The sequence below is a fragment of the Phyllostomus discolor genome, chromosome 3, assembly GCF_004126475.2.
Source record: "Phyllostomus discolor isolate MPI-MPIP mPhyDis1 chromosome 3, mPhyDis1.pri.v3, whole genome shotgun sequence".
Taxonomy (NCBI): Eukaryota; Metazoa; Chordata; class Mammalia; order Chiroptera; family Phyllostomidae; genus Phyllostomus; species Phyllostomus discolor.
In genome coordinates, this window is record NC_040905.2 from 207,201,386 (window position 1) to 207,221,964 (window position 20,579).

Here is a 20,579-nt window from a genome sequence, read left to right on the forward strand (position 1 = left end):
CAAATCAATGTTTTCTTTTTTTCCTTCCTTCCTTCCTTCCTTCCTTCCTTCCTTCCTTCCTTCCTTCCTTCCTCCCTTCCTTCCTTCCTTCCTTCCTTCCTTCCCTTCCTTCCTTCCTTTCCTTCCTTCCATTCTCTCGCTCTTCTCCCTTCTTCCTCTTTCTCCAAAATCAATACTTTTTTTTTTAAAAGAAAAAGAAATGCTTGTCCTATATCAATCTGAGAACCACCTCAAAGCCTTCTGGGATATAAAAAGACTAGAGATATTAACATCATAAATTCTTACGAACAGAATAAATTAAAAACTAATACAATGCAGTAAAGAAAGAGGATACAGAGTCTCAGGTGTCTGGGTTTACATCCGAGCCATCACTTGTCCGTTCCATGACATTTCAGTCTCCCTACCTGCACGACAGCAATAACGACGTCTGTACACAGGAGTGTTGTGAGGATGGACCCTACAGGGTCCACTACAGGGCCTGATACAAAATAGGAACTCCATAAAATAGAGTTACAGTGATGATGATAAAAGCTTTCCTTAAAAGAGGGCTTACAACCCATAGAGTTCTATTTACATGAATTTTGTTTCTAAACTAACACAGTATCATTTAAAAAAAAAAAGACTTGTTTTAATTCTATGCACTTTAGATAGAAAGAAAAAAAGGTTACCATGGATGAAAAAAAAAAAAAAAAAGAACCTCAGCAAGTTATTGTTTTGATGCCATAATTAGGAAGGGAAAATGAAAGTCAGCAAAACCACAGTTTTAGAAAAGTGGTTATTAGATTTTCTTCTTTCCACTGTGGAAAAAGTCCTTCCTGTTGAAGAAGGCAGTGAAATTTTATCACAGCTATTGCTATTCATAAATCTTATATCTATTTTAATTCAATCTGGCCCTAGCCTCTGAGTCGCTGCACCACAATTTGATTACTATAACCATACTTTTTAACTGCTGTCAGGAAAGACAGCGCCTTATACAAACATCTGCCGGAACACATGCCTGCGTTCTCCGGCACCGGCCTTAAATCACACTCTGGTGATGAATCTTTATCTGACACTAATACTTTTTAACTTCATACAGACAATTAAAATGAATTGTAGCTAAATGTACATATAACAAATCAATTTAATCTTTGGTTGTATGGTAGCATATTTTGCAAATTTCCTAAACTTACTTTCTTACATGTATCTTTGTCTAGGTGTTAAAACTTCAATTTAACAGAAAGGAGTGGAGATATTAATAAAACACAGCTCTTACGATACTGCCATGTATTTGCAAGCCTTGAGGAGTAATGACATTTGAAATTTATCACTGCCGTTTAAAAAAACTTCCACATTTATGTGTGGGAGTGCCATGCTGGGCTTCATTCTATTGTAAGAGTGACCAAAGTTGAGTCTCTGCCCTCTAGGAATTATGAATATAATAAAAATTCAGACAAACCCATCACCTAGGATAACAAACTAGATGAACATGTCATTGCCGCCTCCAGACTCCCACGGTCCTCAGTGCGGATCTCTGCTACGGTCCCCAGCACATGTACTCCGCCGTCAGTTGTCCACGTTCCTCCGTTCAACCAGGTGCACCTGACGTCACGGACCACCGCCACAGTTCCCAGCCCAGGGCTCAACCCTGACTGTCAAGTGCGGCTCCTCCACTTGTTGGCTAAATGACCACCCTCATCTTCATGTTCCTCCAGCACAGTTAGTCCTGTCTTATTTATTAATGTCTAGTACACAGCAGGTATGGAATAAACACTTGAAATGAACCGGTATACTGTGGAAGCTTAGTAAAAATTTGTTGGGTGGATGGATGGGTGGATGGATGGGTGGGTGGATGGGTGGATGGACAGAGGGAAGGACAAATGGATAGATGGATGGACACACCAATGAATCCACTCTGCACAGTGGGAAGACCAGTGGAAAGAAAAGAACATTTGTGGGACATATACTAGATTCTAGGTGTACAGCATTCCCTCCTACCTCAGTCCCAATCTCTTATTATTTCTTTTTCACATGTAAGAAAATCGAGGCTTGAAAGATGCAAATTCACCCAAAAGGCACAAACTGATACGATCTAAACCAGTTTGTCAAAGCTCAAGTCCACTGGTAAAGGGAAAATTCTTACCTTTGGAATTTGTTTTTAAATTCCAAAAACTTCAATTATTGTGCTTTGTTTGCTCCATAACAATGGCTGTAAAAAAGTCTAGGAAAGACAGCCAGAGCCATGGAGTAAGGAAAGAGGGGTTGAATACCAGCTCTGCCCCATACTAGTGGTTTATCCTTGAGCAAGTCATCACTTTCTCTTTCTCGGCCTCGGTTTCCATGTCTATACGATGGAGACGACACTCCCTACATTACAGTTTTGTCATGATCAATTAAAAGAGGAAAGTCAAAACACCTGCATAGAAGATCCACTCTTCAAGAGTTCAAGTGTTCCCATCTATAACCTTCTGCGTGTCACTGATGTCGCCTCCCCAGTCACTCAACTATGGACTTTCAAGCTAGTAAGGAATTCAAGAGGGCATCTAGGCCAAGCTCCTCATTCTAAACAGCAGTAATTGAGGTTCAGAGATGGAAAGTGACTTGTCCCAGATCTCCTGGCATGGCCAGGGTTAAAACTCACATTTTTTAAAATATATTTTTTTAAAATTGTATTTATTTTTAGATAGAAGACAAGGGAGAGAGAGAGGGAGAGAAACATCAATGTGTGGTTGCCTCTCACATGCCCCCTACTGGGGACCTGGCCTGCAACCCAGGCACGTGCCCTGACTGGGAATCAAACTGGTGACTCTTTGGTTCACAGGCCCACGCTCAGTCCACTGAGCCACACCAGCCTGGGCTAAAACTCACATCTTCTGATCCCGTGCCCATGTTCTTTCTCCCATATGGTCGTCCAGTCCTGGAACTCAAGTGTCCATTTTATAAATATGAATGTCATTAAGAATAAAAATAAACATCTTTTGAGAATTACAACACCTACATTCTACGCCTAGTGGGGTGACCCTAGGCTGTCATTTGATTTCTCTTGTTAGTTAACAAGTTAGTACAAGCAGGGCCTAGCCCTTTGAGGACAAGAAAATCTCTCTACTTCAAACCACGCAGGGCGAGATGCCCCAGATGAGGAGGCTCAGTGCAAAATCCCACCATCCGCAGTTCCCGGCACACCTACAAGAATTGTGTCCTAGGGTTTTCCTAGGACCTCAGTGCCTGAAATTCATTCCAACCAGATTTAATCGCTAATCAGGTAGTTAATTAGCTAGGAAGAGGGTAGCACTACAAAGTAATCTGGTTATAACAAAAATACACCCATGTTTTACCTCATAGTCCTCTAATCCTCAAAAATTACAATCAATATATTTCTGTAAATGACACCTGCCATCTGCCTCATTTAAATTACTCTCTCATTCCTGCCTCTTAACCACCTGGGAAGCTGGGCTGGGTACCAGAGACGGCAGCCCGTTTCGGAGAAGAGGTGACTGAGTCCTGGGGCAGTTCCTCAGGCAGACCTCCGAAGCTGGCTCTGCAGCGGGAGCAAAGAGGAGGCTCCTGGCTCCCAGCCCACTCTCATCTCCGAGACCACGGCCTCAGACGCCCCCACACACACCAAATAAGCAGGGTGCATCTCCCCACTCCCTAAAAAGGATATGTGCAGTATCTTCAAGGACACGGTAGCAGGCCATCACGTGTGGTCTGCACCAGGTCGGAAACCAGCTCGCAGTGGTAGTGCCTGCCTCATCCCTGGCCTTCTTTCAGTGCTTCCTAAGTCAGGGATGGTATCCTCATCCATCTAGTCCCACAAGCCAGAATCTTATCATCCAATTGTCCTTGAAGCCCCCTTCTCCCCCATTCCCTGGCATATAATCCATCATTAAGTCCTGCCACTTCCACCTACTAAATCTCTCTTGAATTCATTCACTCATTCTCCTTCACCAATAAGTGAGCAAAGGTACCATCTCCCTTACCCAGACCATCGCAAAGAGTTTCTTGGTTGGTCTCCCCTTTCTCACAAACCCTTCTCAGGTGTCGTGTCTGTAGCACAGCTGCAGTGATCTTCTCAAAGCACAAATCTGATTCCCTTACCTCATCTAAGCTTGTTCAAGGCTCTCGGGGCTCTTAGGTTGAAGAGGTCACTCATACCAGCCATATCCAGTCTAGTAACAGAGCGAAATGCTCAGGTCTTTCTGACTCTATCTTAATTCCAGTCTGCATTTTCCCACGGCCTTCAAGCACACAGCTGCTGCTGCAGATACCGCTAGTCATTAGAGGAATTCTGGTGAGGCTTGAGTTTTTGGACAAACAGCCCCTTGCCGGGGATGCCTCTCCCAGAGAGGTGAGGGAATAGGTAAGAAACAATGATTATTTATCAGTGATTTGCAGGAGCCTCAAGGCAGGCCTCAGATTGGCAACAGGTCAAGGAAGAGGAAAGGAAGAGATTTAGAGATTTTTGTGTTCTTCCCTGAGTCCCGGAAGGTGCCCAGATGTTAATCACCTCTTGCTCCTCCCATTCTCCCTTCCCTGGATGCAAAAGAAGCCTGAATTCTGGGCTCTCAGAAGATGGACTTGAGGGAGACCTGATGCCCCCATCTTCGAGATCAATAAGCCTTTCCTTACTCCAAACTCTGACGTTTTGCATTCTGGCCTCCGAACTCTGGCCTTTGAAGCATCAGGCACAGGGACCGCCAACCAGTAACAGTCTGCACCTGCAGGGTTATCCTGCACCACACTCTCCCTCACCCTCGAGTCTCTCAGTGCCTCAAAACAAGCTCCCTCTTGCCTCAGACGCTCTGCTGTGTCCTTCCTCCTGCCCCTTCCTCTAGTTAACTCTCACTCACCCGCCCGCTCGCAGGCCGAGAGTCACCTTCACAGGAACATTATCCCTGACCCCCCAGACTAGTCTCAGATGCCCCTATGATGATGCTCTCAGAGCCCTAAGTGCCTCTCCTGGAACTCGGTAACTAATTAGTTGTGATTACACTATAGTTGCAATTTTACATTTAATTTGGAGATTATTATTCACAAAACATCTATCTGCCAAGAAAAGAAGCTCTATGGGGTCAGAAACCAGGTCTGGTTTTGCTCACCACTGTACATAGATTTTACTTAACAGTACCTGGTCCATAGTAGGCCCTTACTAACTATGAAGTAAACAAATAGTAAGGCAGTAAAAGGAAAGGAAAGTAATATATCTCCCAGCACTGGCCCTGTACCAGGTACTTTGCTATGTATGCATTTCCCATTTTCATTAAATCCTCACGACATTCTAATGCAAGTATCATTAACCAATTTTTTTCTAATTGATTTTAGAGAGGAAGGGAGAGGGAAAGAAAAAGAGAGAGAAGCACAGATTTGTTGTCCCACTTATCTGTGCATCCACTGGTTGATTCTTACAAGTGTCTTGACCGGGGATTGAACCCACAACCTTGGCATACTGGAACAACACTCTAACCTACTTAGCTACCCAGCCAGGGCCTCACTAACCTTTTACAGATGTGAAAGCAGGCTCAAAAAAGCAAAGTGATCTGCCCAACATCACACAGCAAGTAAAGGGCAAAGTTGGATTCTAATCCAAGTCTGGCAAACACGTTTTTTCCACTGCCAACTTCCGCCTTCCTTTGAAAAGCCTCTAGAGCAGGGGTCCCCAGCCTCGGGGCCTGTCGGGAACCTGGCTGCACGGCAGGAGGTGAGCTGGAATGGGGTGCACTTCAACCACCCAACCCCCGAACCCCGACCGTGGAAAAACTGTCTTCCACGAAACAGGTCCCTGGTGCCAAAAAGGCTGGGGACCACTGCTTTACAGCCAATGGCGAATTCTACCTCCGCTGGGAATTTCTGGATGACTCCACGAGAGGAAGCCGCCCCAGACTGTTAAAGTTCAGAACAAAGTGGAGAAATGAGACCGAGACACAAAGAGCTCAGACTGGAATAAGCTAGTTTTAAGAACTCAGCCTGAGAATTTAACTTCAGAGCAGGATGCTGAAAACCCTATCCTGTGTAAGTTCATCTTAGAACCACCCAGACAAAAGTCCCGAAGTCTCCCCTTGTGATTTGCCACATAATGTCAGTAACGGGAAGAGGAGTGCATTATTAACACAATGGGAAGGGGGAAATAATCTCATCAAAAGGTGTTTTTTATACTAATGAATTTGGTCCTTCTATTAGTATGCCATAATGTGTAAAAAGATAGTGAATTTCTAATATCTCCTTTTAGAACACACTCATCGAAACTGGTCCATGGAGAGGAGGACCGGCAAAATTCAGTCCCAGAGACGAGCTGCCAAGAGAGCAACTGATAGGACAGCTTCGGGACCTCACTCTCCTTTACTCGAAAGGGATGGAAAACAAAGCCAATGGCAGAGTGAGACAAACTGCTCCTAATTCAAAACACAGTAGATTGCTCCCTTTTTTAAAGAATTGTTTCTTAGTGGGCACTAAGCAAGTGAACCCAAGGAGCACTCTTATTAAAAAGGAAGGGAGTGGGGGGCAATAAAATTATTTTATCATGCAGCCAACTTCTCAGCCCCTTACGGGAGGGGGCACTGGCCACCTTGGAGGGTGGAGAGGAAAGCAGCAAGCTCTGGGCCGCAGCCTTGCCTCTGCTCAGGCAGCAACAAGCAAACGCTGCTGTCTAGACACAACCAGCACTAAAAGTCCAGGTTACAATTTTTTGGAAAGGGATTCTGAAGCTAAAGTGACTTCACATATTAGAGGGGACCATTCCCATGATAGTATCGAATATGCCAAGTTCAGATTGTTCCTCAAAAGGCAATTTTTTAAAACACAATTTTAATTCGCTGACCTTTTCTGAGTTTGCAACACTTCTCAGTGGCTTCGTGTTTTTCTGCAAAGTTTTAAGTGAGTTTCTTTGAAGAGAGCTATTTAATGCCAATGATGGTAGAAAACATTTGTTCATAATTATCCAGACATAGACTGGAACAATGCTGAAACAAGAGCAGCATGCAAAAATGTATTTAAGGACTATCATCCCAAAATGCTGCTAAAAGCTATTAACCAGTATGTGTTAATTGCCACAGCATTCATATTAATTTTCACTTCAGGCTCGACATTGTGGAATATTTCCCCTGATACATTTTAAACAAAGTTTAATTTAAGGAACTGCTTCTATCAACACTTATGAAAATTAACAGCCAAGCAATTAGCACTCATGAATTATCCCTTCCCCCATGCTCTCTGCAGCTTCCCTGTTAAAACAGTTTCAGAAATGGTTACTTTCTAACAAGTTAACATCATCAAAGTCACAGTTGTCTATATGAACCAGAAGTGGTTCTGCCTTTTTAAGCACCTGTCAAGACAAACATTCTCCTTACACTTAGGGTAGACTTTAAGTCAATAAGAAAGATATTTAACATTTTAGTAAACTGCCAAGCAATTAATAATATGGAACTACTTTCTCACCTGATGTTTAAAAAAACAAAACAAAACAGCCATTCCCCCAAAAAAGAAATGAAGTAATTACCTGACTGAAGCTCCCATTTAAAGTTAAAGGCCAAACCCCACTGGCCTCCCTGGACCAGTGTCAACACACAAATCACCCACCTCCAGTCTGCTACACATCTTGTTTCACGATGCTACTCTGATCTCCCGATTTTTTTCTTTTTTCCACACTGTACAACCCCCTTCAGTGCTCACAGCCCACAGACAAGGAGGCTGGGCAATGGTTCGAGGCTGCAGTTTACTCTGGCATGGGCACACTATGAGAGGCCCACGGGGGAGGGCCCACCATAAATCCATTACCATGCTCGACCTCCCGACTTTAAGAGCACATTTTCTCTCACTCCACCCTGTCAACAATCTAAGTTAACAGGAGAGACAGCATCGCTGGCCCCCCAACCCTCTACAGAGAGAGAAAGGGGCAGCAGGGTGTTGGTTGAGTGCTTCCTATGGCCACATGTCTTGCTAAACAGGTCTTATGTCAGTTACTCCTTCTGAGGAAGCCACACTGGCGTCACCTCATTCCGCAGAGGAGGACGGGGACTCCCAGAGGGGAAGTGTTAGACTGAGGTTACACCCTAAGTGGGGGCGCGTCAGGATTCAAACTCAAGTCTTACCACAAAACAGGACAGCTTTCAAACCAAACGACACTGCTTCCCGTTGTTCTAGGTGCTTTCTCCCACCGCATCTTCCCCGTTGATGATCTGCCAGTCTGGGAAGAAGGAACTCTGCTTTCACAGGTAAAGGAACTGACAGTTTGGAGAGGTGAAGAAACCTGACAGAGATGACGGACACCATTTCTTTGCAGTCAGGGTGTTGACGGGAAACGGGCATTTGAGCTTTTGATGGTCTATTGGTGATAATATTTGCAAGCTCAGTTTACCCAAAATAGTGATGACTAGCAAAAGCTTCTCAAGTGGTAAGGCATGGGAAGGAAAGGGTTGGGCACTTGAAACATGACTTCATGTGAAACAGGCGGAGGGACCGGGCAGCCATCCACACAGTCAGGTGACTCAAATCAAGGCTCGGCATTCACTGCCATAGAGCCCGCTGCCGCACATGCCGTGGCAGGTCCTCGCCGTGCCGCACACTGTGCCGGCAGGGCCGGCGCGAGAAGTTCTCACTGTTTCAGCCTCTAGAACAGAGGTCTGGTTTTGTTAGTGAATCTGTTCAGAGGTCCCATTTTCAACGAGCCTGGAGGATTCAGGCAGACGGGTGAGCCTGGCTTTGCCTTATTTAACTAAGCATTCCCTAAAACCACTTGCAATCTATCCTGGACATTTTCCAGTGATCAGTAAACAGACTTATTAATAATCTATTAATTGAAAACAGGTCACAGGTAGCATCACCAATTTGTCAAAGAAAAAATAATAAACCTGATCAAAAATAGTCAACATTACAACAAAGCACATACCTAAGTATGTGTAGCCTTTCCCTCTCAATTGTATGCCTTCAAGAAATTAATCAACCACAATTTAAAAAAAAAATACATTATTAACCAAAAATTATTCCAAAGAAGTCACTTTAACTTAGCACCAAAGGCCAACGACAATCCAGTCTGCACAAACCGTCAGACACTGGGTGCTCCAGCTTAACCACAACTGTAAAGCCACATCAAAAACAAAACCCTTTTTCAAATCGAATGCTAGCTTCATCTTAAGGAGTATTTCACAGCAGTTAGTCTCTTGAGGAAATACATAATTAAGTAGTTTTTTAGCATATTTAATTAGACCCCAAACTCTTCCCTGTCCCCTTCTCTCCCCAATTATGTACCATTTGCCCAAGAGACCTGAGCAACTCAGTTAATTATGTAAATAAGGCAAGCATTATTCCCAGGAAGAGCATTGTGAATATTTGTAGGGAAAAAAACACAACATATTTTAGTGGCTTTAACAAACCTTTGGGAAAAAAATAGGACTAGCAAAATACATGGGAAAACCTTACAATTTGAGCAAAAAGCGGAGAGTTCAATGACAAGACGGTGAATCATTAAAAAAGGACATTCATTTCACTCCTTAAATATGAGCTGAATATAAATAAAATAATTTTAAGTTACAACAGCAACAAAAATTTAGTGCTGAACGTCAAATGATTTATGGGGAGAATCAATCTGGAAATTATTAAAGTCGACTCTCCCAGAAAAGGCATTATTATCACAGGGTTGACATGATCTTAACTCCAGAGGCAGCCATGGTGCTGTTATAACTACTACAATCCCATTATTATGCAATCACAAAATGCTAATTTGATCATTTTGAGGTGTTATTTGAATAGTCATTTTAATTTCTAGGTTACAAAAAGGCTTGACTCAACTATAATTCTCTATTAATCATTGAGATGTCACTGAGTATCATATTGATGCATTTCACAAAGATAAAGAAAGACTAATTTAATATGTACAGTACAATATCCTTCAAATATTAGCCACTTTCATTACATATCTGCCAAATGCATCAATATTAAATAATAGATGAGAACAAGGGTTTAATTGTATTTTAGCAATTGTAATATGTAGGATAATAATAAAATAGCATCTCATCACAAGAGAGACTTATATAAATCTTTCTTAATCAGTGTGTAATGGCGACTGCCCCTTGCTCACACTCTTTTCTGATTACAAATAGACCTGATATGACAAAAGCATCAAGGGCCTTACATGTAAACATATATCTAGCAAAAAGAATTCCTTTGTGACTGAGGAAATGGCTTCTTTATATTTTAAAAAAATTTCTCCTTGTTACTTCAACATTCCATATACACCAAGCAGAGGTCACAACCTTCTGGTAAATTCAAACCCAAGTATTTATAAAAGAATCTGATGGTATATCGAGAATTCTAGGATATAATGGTTTAAAAGATCTGTGTTATCTTGTTGGCATAAAAGCATTATCACCTATTAATTATTCCAGCAATTACCTCCCCAACCAATGAGATGGTTTCCGGCAATGGAAGCAAATTCCAACCATGTGACCTAACCCGATAGCTTCTCACCTGTCTAAATGAATCCAGTGCAGTGTAGTATTTAAGAAAAAAATCCTCTACAGTCCAATTTGCCATTTCTATAGGCTGACATTCTTGTCCCCTAGGGGGACCCTTCCTTCTCCTCACTGCATTCCACGAGAAGAAACAGAGGAAGGCAGCAGGGGCTGGCTTAAAGACAAGCTTCACATTAGTACAAGAGCTACTTTACTAAAACTACTTGCAGGTGTTTTTTGAAGGATACTCTGAGCACATTAGAATCTTTGTTATTCATGCATTTTGTTTCCAGTTCTTGCTGCCTTTCCCCACCAACTTCAATAACCTCACGAGCCCATGCCCACACATGCTCACTTAAGCCTATGGAATCCTGCTGCATTGTACAAGGTAAAGTGTTTCGAAGAGAAAACATCTTGCTCAAAGATGACAACTCACAGAAGCAATATATAACCAGAACTTGAATATGAAAAACGCAAACATAAGCTATATATTTATTAATTGCAATGGTGTTAAAATAAGACAAATTGTTCCCAACCCCTCCAGGCAACAAGCTATCACTCAGCACCCCTACGCCACAGCCAGACAGCAAACATAATGGCAATAAATATAAAAATCAACTGCTACTGACTTCTGAAAGAGGCCCAGCTCAGCAGAGACACACAGGATGGCAGGGAATGGGGTGAGGGGGGCAGGAGGCACTATACTCCACCTAAACATAGTGGCCATTTTTCTAAAAAGAAAATAAACAAACTAATGTTACAATTACAAATTGTTAGAACAAACAGAAAAAAAGTCTCCTGCATAGCAAGTGTCAAAGGAGATTCCCTACAATGAAACAGTGGCAAGCAAAGCAAGGCCTAGAATTCTGAAATGAAGCTCTAACCTGAATTTCTGCAGTTACAATAAAGACTCAGACAAGACAATGCTGCCTCCCAGAACCACTTTCCAGGCTTTCCCAACACAATTAGACCTCGATTAATCACAACCCAACTAACCCAAACCCTTAAGTACACCTAGGAGATAAAAAAGAAAAAAAAATACAGACATATCTCAGGACTGGTTTCATCTCAATACTTCTGAACATTATTACTGTGTAAACAACGCTAAACCCAATTCAGACTGTTTTACATCCTCAGACTTAGAAAATGTGTGACATTCTATAATTACTCTGAATCATTTTTAAACCCAATATCTAATAATATTAATATTGTTATTATATTATTACTAACAATTCCACTCAATTGTGGTTTTACTTAAAGCAGCAATTTTCAACCTTGTTCATCTCATGGCACATACAAACTAATTATATTAAAATTGTGCAGCACACCAAAAATATATTTTTTGCCAATCTAACAAAATATAGATACAATTTTGATTGATTTACAAAAAAAAATAGTCATTACCTACCCTTTTTACTGCAAAGTGACTTTTGAAAAAATCAGGTGCCTATATTTATATATACGGATTTCTGGTACCAAGAATTAACCAATCAGATGCAACCTTATTATGCAATGTAACCAATAAGATGCAAGTCTATTATATGACCTATATATTTTATGGTACAAAATGGGGTGCTCACACCGAACGGCTATTCTTGTGTTGGCTGTTGCCTTTTTTTTTTTAACTTGACAATCTAAGGGAAAAGAAGTCAGCACCCCTACTACATGTTTTAAAAGTTCTTGTGGCACTCCGGTGTGGCGTGGCATGCCAGTTGAAAATCACTGACATAAAAGGGACAAAGGCTTCATTTTTACTTACCTTGCCATCAAACTTGGAATACTCATTAAAGGGGTTATTCAGTTGCAGCGGGCACTGCTCCAGGCGTACGGATAATATTGACTGCTTTCTAGAACTTGGAGGTTTCTCTTTGAGGGACTTTTTTTCAAACAGTGACTTTAACTCCTGGGCTGTGACACAAGAGGAAGACAAAAACATCTTTGTGATTACACAGAGAGACAAGCCTGTCTGCCTTCCCTCAAAAGTCTTCCGTGCGAACTTAGAGAGGAACACATTCATGTCTAATGTGTGCAAAACGCCTTGCACATACTTCAGCGTTTCTGCCCTGAAAAACACGCAGGTCAGGACTGCGAGTTTAGAAGGACTAGGGTTTAAGGAGGGGGCAGAGTCAGACGAACGAACCGCACGGCCATTCTGTAAGAAGCACACTCACAGCTAGGGGAGCGGAGCTCTGACTGGCTTTGCCACTATCAGCTGTGTGATACTGGCTGAGTCACTAAACCTTTCTGGGCTTGTCCAACTAGATCATCTTGAAGATCTCTCCTGGCTCTAATATTGTGTGATTTTGTTATTTGAGTTCTTCAAGGTCAAGGTCTACGTCTTTACCCTCTCACAGTCTCCAATGACACCTAGCACAAAAATCTGGAAGACAAAGCTGAGGAGTGGGAGAAGGAGAAAGAGTATTGTAATAATAGTAGCTGACATTTACTGAGCAAGCCAAAGTATCTCGTTTACTGCTCTTAACAAGCCTCGAGGTGCATACTAGCATTAACTCAATTTTGTCAATGTGGAAACTGAAGCTTAGAACATGTTGATTAGCCCTAGGCCACAGACACAACCACCAAGTGCAGAGCTAGCTGAACACCATGCCAAGGCTCTTGGCCATTAGGAACTAATGAACGAAGTAGACTCTCAATAAATTTTGTTGCATGAATCAATGAATAAAATAATTACTGAAGGAATTTTGATTCAATCACTCATTAGTGAACCAAGACAAGTTGGTTCTACATCTTCTTAAAGATCATTTAATTCTCTAAATTAATCTGAGTATCACTTAAGCTCGTAGCTCGATGCTAAGTACATGGGGGTTCATTATACCTTTTATTCTGTGAATTTTAGAAAATTTCACATGTGGTTTTTTAAAATAAATCTATTTTAGACCTTACGTTCTGCAACAGGTAGGGTCAACTCCATTCTGTTCTTGAATAAAGCCAAACTGAACTGAGAGAAGTCAAACAGAAATCTGAAATGCTCTCTTAGAACTCTTATGAGTCCCTATAGATTTTAAGTGGCAAATTCTTTTTTTAAATGTGGCACTTGATTATCCAGTTACAGATTCTGAATATTTAAGTACATGTAATCAACAAAGAAATGTACAATTGAAAAAGCTTTAGATTAACGGTAAAGTGGTATTTTAAATATTAGAAGTACTATTCTACCTGTAATCTATTAACAATTTCATTGCCGCATTCGGAAAGGAATGATCCTTTATTAAATATCTACTATGGGCCAGGAACAAGACAAGGTATCTTTTCACCTTGGCTCACAACAAGTCTAAGAGATAGATTACAACAAACTGAGGTACAGCAAACACAAGTAACTTGCCAAAGTTATACAACTGTTACCAGCAGGGTTAGGTGTGAGGTAGTGATTTAACTCTTCCATTCTTAGACTAATCCTCAACCTCTGACATTTTCCCTCTTCCTTCCTCGCTTCCCACACCACAGAGAAACAGAAACAACCCAAACAGAACTTCTGCACGCTCTCACCACACCTGCACTGCCTTTCCTCCTATCACCATGGAAGGGCTCACACCCCTGTCTCAGGCCAGCCTCTCCTTCATGTACTAGTTCCCAGCCCCTCCTGCAGACTCGATTTTCTACACCTCTCTTCATTTTCAATGTTTCCCTCTTACTGGTTTAGCTGCATTAGCACATAAAGATACTGAAATACTGCTCATTAAAAAAATATATTGTCCTTTGATCCCATACTCCCTTCTAGTTACTACCCTATTTGTCTGCTTCTCAAAAATGGTTGTCCTCCATGGCTGGCACAGCTCAGTGGATTAAGCATGGACTGCGAAGCCAAAGTGTCACAGGTTTGATTCCCAGTCAGGGTACATGCCTGGGTTGCAGGCCATGACCCCCAGCAACCGCACATTGATGTTTCTCTCTTTCTCCCTCCCTTCCCTCTCTAAAAATAAATAAATAAAATCTTAAAAACAACAACAACAACAAAACGGTTGTCAATATGCTGTCCAATTCCTCCCCACCACCCTGCCCCCCACACCCTCGGTTCACACAAACCCACACCAATCAGGCACCTGGACTCCACCACGCCACTAAAACGGTGTTCCTCAAGGTCAGCAATGATCCCTTTGTTGCTAAATCTACTGGACAATTTTTAATCCTCATCATACAAGTCCTCTTGGTGGCATTTGACACAATTCATCACTCCTCTCTTCTTGAAGCACCTTTTTTCGATTGGTTCCAGGACTCCATGCTACCTGGTTCTCACCCTAACTTTCCGGCCCCCCGTCAGTCTCCTTGCCAATTCCTCTTCTGCACCTTTCCTCCAATCTCTGGCATTCTCTAAGGCATAGTATTTGGACTTCTTCTTTTCTCTATCTAGAGCTGCACCCTTAGCGATTTCATCCAGCCTTGTTTTGAATATCATTTATAAGAGGCAAAACTAAACTGTGGCGATGTAAGTCAGAACAATCGCCTCTGGGAAGTAACCTGACTAGAAGGGGGCACAGTGGAACTTTCTGAGGGGATCTGGGAATGCTCCACACCTGATTAAGATGCTAGTTGTCAAAAGTCATCAAACTGTGCATTTAATAGCATCTCTCCCTTTCAGTACATGTAACGTACACCTCAATAAAAATGTAAGTGACAAGTGAAGGCCTGAATAGCTACCCTGTGCATGCTGATGATTCCCAAATGATTATCCCTAGACCTAAACACTCCTTAAAATTACAGGCTTGCATATCCAGTTTTCTACTTGACACCTCCACTGGGATGCCCAATAGGCATTTCAAACTCTGCACGGCCACACCCAACTCTTGGCCTTCCCCAAACTGCCCCTCTTCTCACAGCCTTCTCCTTCTCAGTTCATGGCAACTCGATCCTTTTAGGCCAAAAGGGGGGTGGGGGGGGAGAAGAAGAAAAAGAAGAAAGAGGAAAGAAAAACATCTTAAATTGTTTTTAGTAACTATATTGTTAGTAATGACACTGGTACTTCTATGGTGGAACCAAGTTTTCAGTGTAAGAGAAAACATACATAAACATACATTTTTTAAAAAAAGTTAAACACTTTGTATCTTGAACTGAAATGATCACTGTTAACTCACAATGTATTTTTTTAATTATTCAAAAAATTTATTTTTTTCTGAGCTCTGTGCCCTGAAAAGGCCAACGAGGTAGAGAACAGGTTGCGGTCTCTTAATGCCAGTGACCAGGAGAAGAACCAAGGTTCTTCGGAGAAATGGCTGACTGCTGACTTGGAGGAAGAAAGGTAGAAAAGGAGTATCGAACACCTTGTCATACAAGAAAGCAAGGAAGCGATGCAAGATTACCGAAATTGTGTCCAAAGAACTTAGAAGCCAATGTGCAAGGACTCACTAAACAAAGGGGCAATTTTAGCATTAAAAAAAAAAACAACCCTGTAATAAACTGAAAAATACAAAATATGCTTTAAAAACCCGTAATTTCATAAAGTTAAAAAGGGGGAAAACCTTTATTGTTCATCTAAATAGAATGCCAGAGAATTCTTTTGGTTTTGAAAAATTAATAGTTTTCCCTTTGCTGGTGCAAAGGGAAAGAATCAGCATTTACCCTGCCTTTACTGCAGGGACTGTATCTAAGGATAACCAAATAATAGATTAGAGAAACTTCTTCCTTATATAAAACAAATTAATAAACGAAGAAAGACTGATACAATCAGAAATCACTATGTTGCGACTCCTAATGAAATAATGCATCTAGGAAATGCCCTCCATCGGCCACAAAAATCATCGGCTGACAAGCTGATGGGAGTAACTTTATAATAGACAGACAATACCTGATTCTGCCTCCAATCTTATCAAACAAACAAACAAACAAAATCCATGCTTCCTAATGTGAAGCAATAGGAAATACAGATCAGCATGCACAAAACGTTCTTTCCAGAAATCAGACTTCAGTGAAGAAATTTCTAGTAACCACCAGAACAGAAAACAAAAAGGACAGAGGAATGTATTAAATAAGACCCGGGGACAAGATGAGCAAAATCCAGATATGTAGGAAATTCTATAGGACAAATGACCCAGTTTCTTCAGCTAATAATTACAAGGGAAAAAAAGTGAAAGAGGATCTATAGATTAAAAAGGAAATGAGACATGTAAACCAAAAATGACATGTGGACCTTAGAGCTAGACCTGAACAAATGAACTACAAAAAAAAGAAACATTGGAAACAATCAAGGAAATATTTGATAATATTAAAGAATTCCTGCTAGTTATTTGGAGAGGGACAGTACTGCAGTTTTCTTATGTGTTAAAAAAACACATATTTAAGGATGCAATTATATAATAGCTGGGATCTGCTTAAAACTGACCTGGGAGGGGAGGGGAGGGGAATGTATAAATGGCTGGCCGTACGCCAACGGCAGAAGCTGGATGACGGTTGTGTGGGGGGGTTCATTATGCCATTCTCTCTACTTTTGTATATGTTTGAAATTTTGTATCATAAAAAGTTGTATTAAAGGAAATTTAAGCTGGAAATTAAAAAAGTAAGTAATATATCATATAACAACTCTGACCAAAGCACCTCACCCAGAGTAAATACTCAATTCCTTCCCAGATCTTCCATGACCAAGTCTCCCGTTACTTACTCCTCTGATCCCACCCTTCCCTTCCTTACTCTCCCCAACCAGTAAGCATCCTCCCGTGCTATTCCCCGCCTGTTTCAGGCACACTGCTGTCCGAGAACCTGTTCATGTGCCCTTCCCTTGGAACACTCACTTCCCAGGATCTGCCTGGCTCACTCCTCCATTTCCTGCAGATCTCTGCTCAGTCACTGCCTTCCCAGTGAGTCCTTTCCTGGTCACTCTATACAAAATAGCAAACCCCCTGCCTAATTTCTTTCTGCCCCTCGCCCAGCTATATTTTTCTCCAGGCTACTTACTCCATTCTGACACGTTACGTTTGTTTGCGGTCTATTTCCCCTGTAAGCTCCCGAGGGCAGGGGTTTTGTCTTGTTCACTGCTCTATCTTCTAGGCCTACAGCCGTGTCTAGCTGTCCTTGCATACTGTAGGAGCTTAATAAATACTCGTTGGATGAATAACTCTGGATTGGAGAGGTAGGAAAAGTAGTTGTGAGGACAGGGAGCAGATCTGGAGGAGCCAGGAGAGAGAGAGCAGATAGGCACAAAGAAGCAAAGAGAAAACAGGGGAGGCCGTAGAGCCCTTCCTCCTAACTCCCAGCCATTCATCAGGTGGAGCTGTATTTCCCGGGTCGCTCAACTTCAAGTTGCTCTTCAATTTCAACTTCACTTGCTTTTGTTATTTGCAACTGAAAAATCCTAACCAATATAAACAGTTGGAAGTCCCCAAGAAACTCAAAACTGAAAAAACAACAGCCTAAAAATGTAAGTATCAGGTTTATGAGAAAGCACACACTACAGCATCCAGGAAGATGAGAATGCATTTTAGAACTAATAAGAGTTCACTGAGTGGCTGCATATAAAACACATATACAAAAATAGGTTTCTTTATAAAAACAGGAAGAAAGTTATGGGGAAGAAGATGCTATTTACAAGGGTAACATGAAATACAAAACATCTGAAATAACCTTAATAAGGAATGTAAAGCCCTGGCTGGTGTGGCTCGGTGGATTGAGCACCAGCCTGCAAAGCAAACGGTCACCGGTTCAATTCCCAGTCAGGTACATGTCTGGGTTATGCACTGAGAAGCAACTCATTGATGTTTCTCTATTTCTTTGTCTTTTCCCTTCCACTCTCTCTAAAAATATATAAGTAAAAATTTTTTAAAAAGTGAAAGTGCAGGAACAATACAGAGATAACACCAAACACTGCATTTATGTAATATTTGTATGTATAAAAAATATTAAAAAGATCATAGGAGGTATGATTAGAATTTTTTAAAAATATATACCCACATATGTAAAATCTGAATACATCAAAATATTAACAATAGGAGTTCCTCTGAATGACATAACTGATCATTTTCATTTTTATATTGTTTTCAGATTTTCTATAATGATTTTTTTTTTAAGTAAAGAGGCTTTGGTAACTTTCCTGAACCCTGGCCATAGCAGACACACAGAGAAGAAAAGAAACCAGGAACACCAAAGACTCCTCAGTACTTGACGTTCCATGGGCAGCCCCCTTCCGGCTACATGCCGGCTACAGTACGGGAGAGAATAGAGCAGGTGGGAAGACCAGCGTCTTTGACATAAGACTGGCCAGCAGAAGACTTCCAGATTTGCCAATTACTGCTTGTTTAAGTAAGTGATTCGGGAAAGTTCCTTAGCCTCTGGGCTCCAATTCTCTCACCTACAATACAGAAATATTAACAGCTAATCTGTTATGTTTGCATGAAGATGAAGCAAACTTAGTGGCTGGCATGTTACATACCAGTAGTCCTCTAAGCCAGAGAGCTTCTGAAAAATACAGATTTATGGACTCCAACCTCCATCTATGGAATCCCACAGGTAGGACCCAGAAATCTGCACAGGATGTCATTATAACGTGCACTTTTGGATGCGGTGCTGATTTTTATACAGCCACTGCATCTGGGAACTGTTGTTTTAAAAACCAGTAACGGAAGTTACATGACAAAAACTTCAGAAATATTCGTAAGTAATTGATATAATCCACATCACTGCTCTGAGTTGTTACTGAACTTCATGTGTAAATAGCTTTGTCTTCCAATGAGACTTCAGACTTCCCGAGGACAGGGCTCACGTGTCTTCCACAAGCACCGAGCAGCACAGCGTCACCGTGCACACAAACGTTATGGAAAATACCTGCTAAGTGACTCAATGAATAAAAGTAACAACTACTTTGGTAAAGAATATACCGAGACCATTTAAAAACAATAAAATTAAAAATACCGGGACCTTGATTCGACACTATTCCTGATCCAGCTTTCTTCTGATGACCATCTTCACATTTACTCATGCAGTTTCGGTTATGAAAATACTAAAAGGATCTTATTCTAAGGTATTTCATTTATCATGAGGTCTCACGGCATATGGATCAGTATGTTCATAAAGAACTTCGGGGTATGGACCAGATGGCTTCTAAGATCCCTCCCAACTCCTCTATTAAAAGGCTGCGTTTATGCTGTGTCTTAAAGGACAGAGCGCATTAGAGTAATTGTGGAAGAACGTTCCCATGGAGGTCATCATATTCATAGTGAGGATTCTTCTAGCGGGGAATGAAATAAAACAAAGATTTAAAAAAAAACAGTTATTTTAACAAAACATAAATAGCAAACAGAATGAAAGAAGAAATAAGTAATCACCTAACAAAATTTCTCAATTAAGATCGAAAGGCTTTGGCCATGATGCTTTTTGCCAAGAGAGAGAGATGTCTGAGAGACGAATGAGAACAGAATGGCTGCTCGGTTCACCCAGGAGACAGTCAGTGGGCAGCTGGCTCCACTTCTCTAGCGCGCTTCCGGATACCCAGAATGCCCAGCTGCGGTCATGATGGAACCCAGCTTCACAGAGAAGTCAAAGACATTCCCTTGTGCACTGATGAGGTTCACTCTAAATGTCAGGAGTAGCCACCAGGTAGGCTACTGGTCTGGCAAGAATCAAGGTCAACATTTCAAAGCATGAACAGGCAGATTAGGAGCTTTTCCAGAAACAAGATCACGGGATCGATTATTGAAATCTGTGAGAGGCAAAAATAAGAGGAGAGAAAACTGAGGGAGAGAGAGGTATTCATATATAATGGATAATGTAGTTAACAAATGAAAATAAAAAGGGGACTCTTTATTTCTCCAATGTATTCTGTAAAACACTAAACATGTTAAAGTAGATTAAACTTTAAGGTGTGAACGGGAGATATATCAAAATTTATTATATGTATGTAATTACATTATTGGATGTATCAAAATTTAAGTTGAACTTATTTCTCACATTTTAAAAGGGATTAACATTTGAAGCATTCTATTCATCCTATTATTTACTTGTAATTTTTTAAGATAAGGAAGTGAAGACGACAAAAGGAAGGGAAGCTGGAGAGATGGGCTTAAATAACCTGACTGTTCATTAAAAAGAGATTAATAGGAAAAGCATTAACATGTAAAAAAACAAATAATATAAATCATATAAAGGTTTTGCAGTCTGTGCTAAATACAACAGAGAGAAGTATTAGCTGGTTCAACAAAAAAGAACAGGCCCTGGCTG

General features: G+C 41.2%; 1 protein-coding gene and 1 non-coding gene across 10 annotated transcripts in view; both read right to left on the reverse strand.

Moving 5' to 3' along the window:
• The window catches only part of MAPKAP1 (MAPK associated protein 1), a 211,318-nt gene that overhangs the window by 162,962 nt on the left and 27,777 nt on the right, over positions 1-20,579 (reverse strand). For all 9 annotated transcript variants that reach the window (XM_036022232.1, XM_036022231.1, XM_036022230.1 and 6 more), the window contains one exon: positions 12,181-12,329. In XM_036022232.1, the coding sequence (XP_035878125.1) occupies positions 12,181-12,329 (149 nt within the window). The remainder of the gene's footprint in view (positions 1-12,180; positions 12,330-20,579) is intronic.
• Positions 7,618-7,754, reverse strand: LOC114514467. Its single transcript, XR_003686064.1, has one exon. It is a non-coding gene; the product is annotated as a small nucleolar RNA SNORA42/SNORA80 family (small nucleolar RNA).